Raw genomic sequence first — 9,778 nt, 5'->3', positions numbered from 1 at the left:
TATTTGCAATATAGCAGACGGCCCCCTTTCCAGTAACCTGTCATTGTCTACTGAATCAAAAACACTGATTCATCCTCTCAGTTCCTCTCTTTATTTCCCCTTTTCAATGTAATCAAACCACAATATCGTCATGGAAACAAACAGTTTTGGATTAAGGACTACTTGGCATGACTATGCCTCTGTTCTAAATGGGGGTTCAATATTTGCTACACACACTGTTAAACACAACACTTTCGGGATCAATCCATGACTATCAAGTACACTTTTTGTCTTTGATATGGGAGTCGGTCTCTGCGAAAGGGAACCCCTGAAGGTTCCAAAAGTCCGAACACTCGGAGACGCCGTATGTGAATCATAAAATCCTGTCTGGGCTTGAGTATACAGTCTCCATCATGAAGCGATGGCATGCTGTTTGGTCATGGGTGAGGCTCACTGTCAAGTACAGGGTTCCCATCCAGGTGTGTCTGGGGAAGTCCACTGGTGACTAACTTAGGGGTGGAACTGTGTGTCGGTGTGTGTGTGGGGTGGGGGGGCATTTATGACAGTATTTAGTTATGTTGTTGTAATATTTCTCGAGGTAGATCCTGAGAGTAAGTTACAATTGAGCTGTTGATTCCTGTAAGAAGAATTCAGACCCAACCACACCCTCATGTAGTGAACATCGCATGCACACACACACACACACCGAGTTTAGTTTACATTTGTTCTTTTCTTTACATTTCACAACCACTGCACTTTTGTTATTTGTTCTGCTTTTGTGGCCAAGCCAGGAGGCTGGGCAACAACCTCATGAGGCAGGAAGCAGGGTGGAGGACGTCTGTGTGTGTGTGTAGAGACGCGTTTCCTCATGCATGACTGCATTTCCTCCCACTCTGTTTTCTGGTTCTGTATAGCAACCACCTCACCCAAATCTGAAAGGTAAGCTGGCTAAAGAACTTTGTAACTGATTTCTTCTCAATACTTTTTTTCTCTGTTACATTTTAAAAGGTTGATTTTTCCACCCAAGGCGCTCCTTTGTATCTTTCCTTCTTGCATTCTTTTCTGAAATGGACTGTGGAGGAGCAATAAAACTCAGCCACCACTAAACTCCCTTTGCCCTCCCTCTCGCCAATTCCCTCCTTCCACTCTTCTGCTAACCGGTAAATCTGAATCTGAACTTTGCACTCTTTCTTTTTACCCTTCCCTGTTTCAGTTTCGTAGTGTACGTGCCTTTTGCTTTTTTTTAATTGTACTTTATACATATTTTCATGATTGTCCTCATTGGTCTTTCTGACCCTCTTTATCTCTCTCTCACACATACACGTACACACACACACAAGCGTGCGCACACACATGCACACACACACACACACACACACTGTCAATCAGCAAATTGCTCTCATATCTCTCCCTGCCTCCCTCCCTTCATCCCTTCCTCTCTGTGCCTGCCTGTAAATTGGCTGCTCTCATATTTCTCTCATCTGATTATGAACGCATGGGTGGCTGGCTAGCTCGTTGACCTTTGCCACCCTATCTATGACCCTGTGTCTCCATCTCTTGCTCTCCCTCCATCTCTCTGTCTGACCAGACGCCAAGACCCGCTCCACTGGCTGGGGCCAAAGGGTCATGCACCACCTTATACCCCACTGTCTGTCACTGCATGTGTCCTGATTCTCCTGAGTGACTGCCTCTCCTATTCTCCATGTTTCCTGGACTCTTTTACTTCCATGTCATGGTTGTCGTTCCCTAAAATCAATGTAAGCCACAAAAGAGGAAGACAAAATGATGAAAGCTGATGGTGAGGTTAAGCCTCAATTTCAAACCCTTTAGGGCGGAGACTCCTACTTTTTCTCCACCCCCATGGCAGGTAAGACATACAGGTGTGAAGGTGGCAGGGAAAGGGGAGGCAGAAGAAAACGATGGAGAGACAGTAGTAAACAGCCCAGCAACGCACAGTAATTATCAGCGTGGTGTTTAGCTTTGTCAGGAACCCGACTCTTCCCCCACACGGCGTGCTAGCCATAGCCCGCAGGTATCATCACTCTATCTCCAGTTACCTACCCCATATAAACTAACCAGGCCAGGTAAACCAACGCAAACACACTCCTCCCTCGCTGTCCGAGCCCCTCGCTCCTTTCTCACACACAAACGTACACACACATAGCACACTCCAGCGGACAGGCAGAATGGAGCCGGAGTCAGACACCGTGCCGGCGCAAGTCGAAGGGATCATGCAGTTAAGTGGATCGGGGTTTTTTTCTTTCTCTTTATTTACTCTTCAGGGTTGGTCCGGCTGTCCAAGCATTGTAACCCGAATACTTTAAGGCCCGCACGTGTGCTCCATTCGTGGTCCTCGTAGCCTCCTGACCTACCTAGCATTTCTGTGTTTGCGTTAAAGTATTTATTATCACTCTCTTTTTATCTGTTGCCTTTTTACTCTGACAGTAAGCCTACTTCTACTAGTCAGGTGTCCTGAAATTGATCTCTTGGTAAATAAAAGTATGACGTCGACATGTTTTCATCAGAAAAACGCAATTATTGTGGTCAGCATTTATTGTGAACAAAATGATCAATGAGTGAACAATGTTAATGTAGGGCCTACTCAGATAAATGTTAGTCTTAGGTTGTATTCAGTTAGTAAGTGTCTCGTGGTGGTTGCCTAAATATTGCCACCAACTGCACAATGTCACGTGATGTACTGTTATGATTGTGTGGCACGCACACATGCACACACACTGACAGACACACTGATAATGCACACCCATGCAAACACACAAATGATGTATTTATTTAAAGATTAGGCAATAGTTTAGCATTGCGGTCATAGTTTACAGTTTGTTTGCATCCACTTCAACTTGTTCTTTCTTTCACACTTTGCTTTTTCTCTTACTTAAGATGTAGGCCAAGTGTCTGAGGCTCACTTTGTATGTGAGGTATTTGTGGTCAAGTGGAGGAAGGAAGTCAGAGTTGAGGTTTTCATAGATGCTGATCAACAGACACATTCTTAGAATTTTTGTTCTGGTGAAGACAACTTAGTCATTTAGTAATTTTACTCAAATCGTTTTTAAGGAGTTATTGTATAGTAATGCCAACCCAATCAGACTACAATAGTTACAGACTAAAAGTGGTTCCTGTCTGCAAACTTAAACATAAAGGCCCAATTTCCCAGACATGGATTAAGCCTAGTTTTAGAATAAAACATTTTCAATTGAGATCTTCATTGCACTTTTCTCTTACTTTAGGGCTAGACTTAATCCATGTCTGTGAAACTGGGCTGAACTACTGAAACACAAGATTTAAATTGTCCCCCTGTCTTGGGTGAGGACAGAGAGTATGTTGTGAGCAACAAGTGTTACCCAACTGTATATAAACAATATTAAGTTCTAAAGAGCATTTTATTTGGACTCCTTTAGAAACATGACCAGTATAAATAGCATATCATTTTTATCAGTTTGTGGTAGGTGTCCCATAAACATTCGTTTATGTTTTTGTTGTATCAATGACAATTTAGGTCATGCAACAACTACTCATAAAGTTATAGGGCTTATAATTCTAGTTTGCTGGAGAGAGAGCATACGAGAGATAAGTGGAGCAAGAGAGAGAAAGAGAAAGGGAGAGAGAGAGAGCAAGTCAAATAAAGGAAAGAGAGTTACAAAACTGTAAAGGGAGGAGTTACTTTGTCCATTGTAAAAATGTGAGACGTGATCCAGCTTGTCCAGAGGCACACCTTCTACAATGGCACTGGTGTTGCATTGGTACTGCGTGCTTCCTTATTGTCTTGCATAACAGGATTGTCATCAACCAAGTGTTGTATGGGAAATCGTTTTCTCAAGTGTTCTTCCCATCCTCTGGTCCTCTTCTCCTAAACATCTAACTACATGGACGTTTGTATATGTATGCGTGTGCATGTTTGTAGTTTTCTAGTTCCAACTTTCTGCCAATTCCTCCGAATTGGTGCTACAAGAGTATAAACAGCGTATAGGACTACAGCTGTAGTTATCGTACAGACGTACATTATAAGATAGTTATCCTATGGTAACCTCTCCTCTTCGGTCATTCCTCTTTGACTTTCCCTTGACTTCATCTACAGTGCAAGACACAGCCATGCTTCGAAAGATACGTCAACATAATGTCAACACACACAGATACTACACACCTACACTACCCTCGCATTCCCATGTCCCATGGATCTCACTCTCTTCAAGTCAGATCCCCAACTTTTCCTCTCTCCCCTCCCATCCATCCATCTTTCCATTCTCCCCTGACCCGCCTCACCCGTGTCTCCTCCTCCAACCCCCCCCCCCCCCCTGCAGAATGCTCCACTTCCAGGCAGTGCCGGGTCAGTTCGGGCCTGACACCAGGGAGCCAGGCCTGAAGGTGTGGAGGGTGGAGAAGATGAAGGCGGTGCCGCTGGAGCCCTCAGAGGTGGGGGCCTTCTTCAACGGGGACTCCTACCTGGTCCTGGAGAACCGGGGAGAACAGGGGGCAGACCTGCACATGTGGATAGGTGAGATTCTGGAGAAGCAGGGGGGTGTCAGTGCACTCATTGTTTTGAAGTGATGCTCGAACCTCGACTGAACACTACACATTCTTGGCAATGGTTGATTATTAATTAATATTTCTCATGCAGTTGAAAAGTTGGCCTTCAAAGAATCAGCTTTGGTTGTTAGCCATCAAAGCCTTGGAAGTAGATCACACGGAATGCAACACCGTATTAGTTAAACAGTAACTCCCTGCCTTAAAATATAGTCTGTTGTAATTTGCAATGGCTTTGTGATTTTATAGCGATATCAGACAATGATAGTAAAAAAAAGACTATATAAGTTAGGGTATTTCATAAGTTGTATGAAGACGTGAAGGTCCTTCAGTGCAATAACTGAGCTTGGGTCAAATACAGCAATGTCAAGAAATTGTGGAGTACTCTTGACTATGTGTCGCCAAGCCCTCGTCAAGCAGCTAGTCAACTTGTGTACACACCACATCTAATTACTGTAACTAATAACCCTCTGGCTAATGGCCCCGACACAAAGCCAGGCGGACAACCAAACGAATAATCATGTGAGGAGAGAGGGCCAAATGAGATGGACGGGAGGATGACAACAGAAGGAATGAGAAAGAGGAACGGGGGGCGTGGCTAAAGGAGGGAAGGGATCCCGAGGGAAAAAGGGAAGGGCGGGTTTTGTGTAGAGGCCATCAAATATGCAGGAGTGCTGTTACAGTGCTCAAATGTGTCCGTTGTTTCCCAGCGTGTATCCGGTGCTTAGGTAACACTAAACTGATTGTCACAGCATGAAGAGGGCCCTCATCTGAAGCGCCCTGTCTATCTGGCCCTGGCCCTCATTCCCCCCCCCTCCCTCCCTCCACTGACTTTCACCGAACGCACACAAACACACCCGCAAACATGTCTATAAACACGTGTGTGCACACGCAAGCACAGGGACCCAGCACACGACCCCTGACCCCAGCGATGTCGTGTGTGTGTCCGCCGCTTGTTCCCTCTAGTTGTGTGTGTATCCGTTTCCTTGTCTGTTCACCTTGTGTGTGTGATACCCCAACCCCCCCCCCCCCCCGGCCTTGCTCTGCTGCTCTACTCATCCCTCTGTCCTCTCTTTCACCTCCAACACTTAACGCTCCCCTCCTAACCAGGGCCAGCTTTTTCCCTTCGCTATCTCTTTCTCTTACTTTCTCTTGCTTTCTCCTTTTTACCCATTGACCCTATCTGTTTTCTGACTATTTCAGGATCTAGGTGTACTTAAGTGTACTGTTGAGACAAAAACAAACACACATTTGTCATACAGAATTAACCAAAAATGTGTTGAGTTATGGTTTGTGAAAAATGTTATTCAAATGACCACCACAAACCAAACTATATTGTCCTTAACATAGTAAAATGCATGCTCTTTATCCCCTGACCCACCCCCTCTCTGTCTACTGTGGCAGGTGAGAAATCGTCTCGTGACGAGCAGGTAGCATGTGCTATGCTAGCTACCCAGTTGGACAACTTCCTGGGTGGCGACCCCATCCAGCATCGGCAGGTCCAGGGCTATGAGTCCCCTGAGTTCATGATCCTCTTCCCTCGGGGAGTCAGCTACAAGGTGGGCAGAAGGAGGCGGGATCTGACCCAAACACACCCCTCTGTGCTAGTCTCATGAGAGATTTCTCCAAAAAATGCTGCTTGTTTTTCACCCAAACCAAATACAATACACTCAAAACTGTATTTTAGACTAAATCCTTGAGATCTTTTAAAGTTATTCATAGTGAGCAATGCATTTGGAAATGATGGGGAATAAGACACATTTCTAGGAAAATCAAAAAATATCTGTTAAAACAAATCCTAAACTAATCAAAATCCTTTTTTTATGTGTATGCTGTTCTTTTAGGCTCTACATATTTTTATGAAAAATGTTGTAAAGCAATATGTTGCTGTCTTCTCAAATTTCTGAGAAACAGAAAACTCATTGTTATTCTATGACCTTCTGAGACATTATTACCAAATTATCACTAAATTATCCGCTTATATAACAATGGACATTTTGAGTTATTTTCCGGAAAGATTATCCCAGCACTTCCACTAGCTGAGTAAACAATGTTAACAAACATATACACACTTGATCTTTCAAGAACTGGTAAGTTTGGATGTATGAGCAAGTGTATTAATAAAAAAGCACATTTCGAATGCACCTTTAATTACCTTCTTACCTCAATCTTACTATACAATTTTTTTGTTTTATTTCACATATTTTCTTTTTTCATCACACACTCACACAGGAGGGTGGCGTGGAGTCGGGTTTCAGACGACCCCAGTCAGGTTCGGCCCCCGTCCACAGGCTTTACCAGATCAAGGGGAAGCGGAATATCCGTGCCAAGGAGGTGGCGCTGAGCTGGGAGAGCTTCAACAAGGGGGACTGCTTTATCCTGGACCTGGGAGAGGTGAGCGAGACAGGGTCCTCCACTGCTGATGATAGACACAAACCACAAACCACTCGAAATCTCTGTTAACAGGCAACAACTGTTTATCGTTTGGGGTGGGATAAGATTTGGGAAATGAATGATTGAACATTCGTCTTTTGTGTAGCTAATCTAAAGGGCTGTATAAGATGTATCAAATGTGACGAAGCTGGCGTGGTTCAAATGCCAAGAGAAACAGCTGAAGGGGGTTGGTCGGTTATTTGTCGGCCTGTGTTATTGGTGTGGTAGACCATCATATCATGGAGCGGCTCTCAGGCCAACATCTTCGAGAAGCAGAAGGTCCGCGAGATCGCCAGCCTGATCCGAGACACGGAGCGGCACGGGAAAGCCCGCATCACCGACATCAACGAGGGAGAGGAGACGCCTGAGATGCTCAAGGTAAGACGAGAGGTCACGGGGTCGTTACTGAGGTAAGTAAGGATCTCTGAATGTTTGCTGGTGTTTACTAAATTTACCATTGAAGGTTTTTTTATCAAATGTTAGTCATGGGTTAGTAGTTGGTTGTTACGTTTTTTATACTAGAAAGGTTTTTAGCTAATCAAAATGTTTTTAGATTACGACAACATAAACCACATCCTCATAAGTCACGTCCATGTGATTGACAGGTGCTGGGACCAATGCTGGAGCTGGCTGAGAGCACTCCAGAGGAAGACAGCAAAGCTGACGCCTCAAACTCTGCCTCCCTCTTCAAGGTTCCTGAAACTGTTTTTTAATAACCTAAGACTAGCACATAGCAGAATAGTCACTTATATGCCATAACTTAGTAAGTAATAAAGGTCAAAAGCTTAATTCAACAAACAATCTGACCCAGGACATGTAATTAACCGTGTTCCTCACAGGTGTCCGATGCGACAGGTTCGATGACGATGACCAAAGTGTCAGAGAAGAGCCCATTTGCCAAGGATCTGTTGGTGCGAGACGACTGCTTCATCTTGGACAATGGAGCCAATGGAAAGATCTTCGTCTGGAAAGGTAAGAAAAAAAACTCTTGACCCTTGAACGACGAATCCCTGCCACACGTAACGTAGCAAAGGAATGAAATGTTAATGGGAGTCCTGTGAAAGGGATGGTGGGTGCAACCTGGGATGAGATGTTGTTCCATTGGTGATTTGCAGGTACTGGTGCCAATGCGGAGGAGAAGAGGGAGGCCCTGAAGATGGCGGATGACTTCATCAAACAGATGAATTACCCCAGGATGAAAACACAGGTGAGTCATGCTTTTGGAACTAAGCTGTTTGGGAGAGTGACCTGGCCAGTGGTGAATAGACTGTCATTGCAAGAATGTAAAAGGTGTTGCTACTGTATGTGAACACTGGGTCCTGAAAACCTTGTTACAGCATAACTCGGTGACCAATTTTAGGATGTAATAAGTTCAGTCTTTGTTGCTTTGTGCCCACACATTGTATTTTTACTGTTGTGTTATTATGCAGATGTTCATGGTTATCATTGATATTACAATAATCACATTCTAGGTTGATCTTAACAGAGCATCAAGAAAAAGCAAAGCTCTCCTATAATCCTTGTCTTATCAGCTAATTAAATCATAGCTTTAATAATGTCCTTTGTGACTGAGACGTTTGTATTTTTCAACCGTCCAGGTCATGAACCTTAGATGTTATATGCTTTATATATATGAAAGAGGTGGTGTGTCACAATGCTGTTGTTTAATCCCTGTGCCTTGTTGGCTAGGTGGAGATTCTGCCTCAAGGGAGAGAGACCGTCATCTTCAAGCAGTTCTTCAAGAACTGGAATTAAACATTGGTTATGAAACTCTCAAGTTAATGTTGCACTCAAAAAAGCGATGGAATATTCTAGTATTTCCTATCTAACGGTTCTCATGGAGGAGCTACAGCAGTAACATATCTTTTTTTATATGTGTTTACTTGTATGTACTGTATATATTTTTAAGGTACTGTGCTCTGTACTCCTTATAGATTCAAAGCTGTTTGTGATAAGAAATAGGTCAAATAAGTTCATGTTAGGACCACAAATAAGGTTCAAGGTTATCAAAGCCAACACAGACATTCCCCAAATTATGTGGTTCTTCTTTTCTTTTTTTACATTTGTTGAAGAACACCAGGGAATTACTCCACAATCTAACATACATACTAAGAAATAAAAAAAATTGAACCTGAATTGATTTGCATGATTTTGTTTTTAATTTTTGTAGTGTTTCAACGACAGTCACATTGAGTTTGTTATGGAAAATCTTTGGATTTATTTGATTTGAATCTCAATTTAAATTATATTCGACCATCTGGGTAGCAGGGGCGTGTCCAGAAATGTTTGATAGGGGTGGCACCAGGGGTGGCCTGCCTCTGACTGGGCATATAGCCAATCATATATTGGGGTGGCCAATCAGATTTCAGGGGTGGCCCGTGCCACCCGAGGCCACTCCCTGAACACGCCCCTGCTGGGTAGTACATCTGCTATCTGATAGTAAACATGAGACCACATCAGAATCAGATTCTACCCAGATAGTCGAATAGAATTTAAATGAACACATGTCACATGTTAAGTTAACACATGTCCAACAACAACAGCACCTGACTGGGGCAAGGACATTGCAGAGATGTACATGGTATCTATTGTACGTGAACCCTTGTGGAGGTCAACCATGTTGCTACTGTTGCGCACAGTAAAGAGGGTTCTGACACTCTGTACGGTGTCATTCATTTATGGCCTGCTTTCACCTTCACCCTAGGCTCTGATGCTGTGGATGGGGATGGAGGGTGGGGGGTTAACATTAGATAGCTGACACCTGCACAGAAAGAACCTGCGGACACAATATTGATCCATTTATAGGTTTTAAAAAAACCCCCTTCCAACC

General features: G+C 43.7%; 1 protein-coding gene across 2 annotated transcripts; it reads left to right on the top strand.

The window, feature by feature from the left end:
• Window positions 1-810: 810 nt before the first annotated feature.
• Window positions 811-9,084, top strand: capgb (capping protein (actin filament), gelsolin-like b). Of its 2 annotated transcripts, none has more exons than XM_047049105.1 (9): window positions 811-918; window positions 4,293-4,486; window positions 5,920-6,074; window positions 6,748-6,909; window positions 7,177-7,326; window positions 7,554-7,640; window positions 7,788-7,920; window positions 8,064-8,155; window positions 8,638-9,084. In XM_047049105.1, exons 1-9 carry the CDS (start codon window positions 848-850, stop codon window positions 8,701-8,703), a joined length of 1,110 nt encoding a protein of 369 aa, XP_046905061.1. In that variant the 5' UTR covers window positions 811-847; the 3' UTR covers window positions 8,704-9,084. The 2 variants fall into 2 exon arrangements, with proteins under 2 accessions (XP_046905061.1, XP_046905062.1); XM_047049106.1 differs by lacking the exon at window positions 811-918 and adding an exon at window positions 1,885-2,215.
• Window positions 9,085-9,778: the final 694 nt, after the last annotated feature.

This window comes from Hypomesus transpacificus, chromosome 25 (genome assembly GCF_021917145.1).
Source record: "Hypomesus transpacificus isolate Combined female chromosome 25, fHypTra1, whole genome shotgun sequence".
Classification (NCBI taxonomy): Eukaryota; Metazoa; Chordata; class Actinopteri; order Osmeriformes; family Osmeridae; genus Hypomesus; species Hypomesus transpacificus.
Note: the sequence above shows the minus strand (reverse complement) of the source record. Positions and strands in the feature narration are given on the sequence as shown.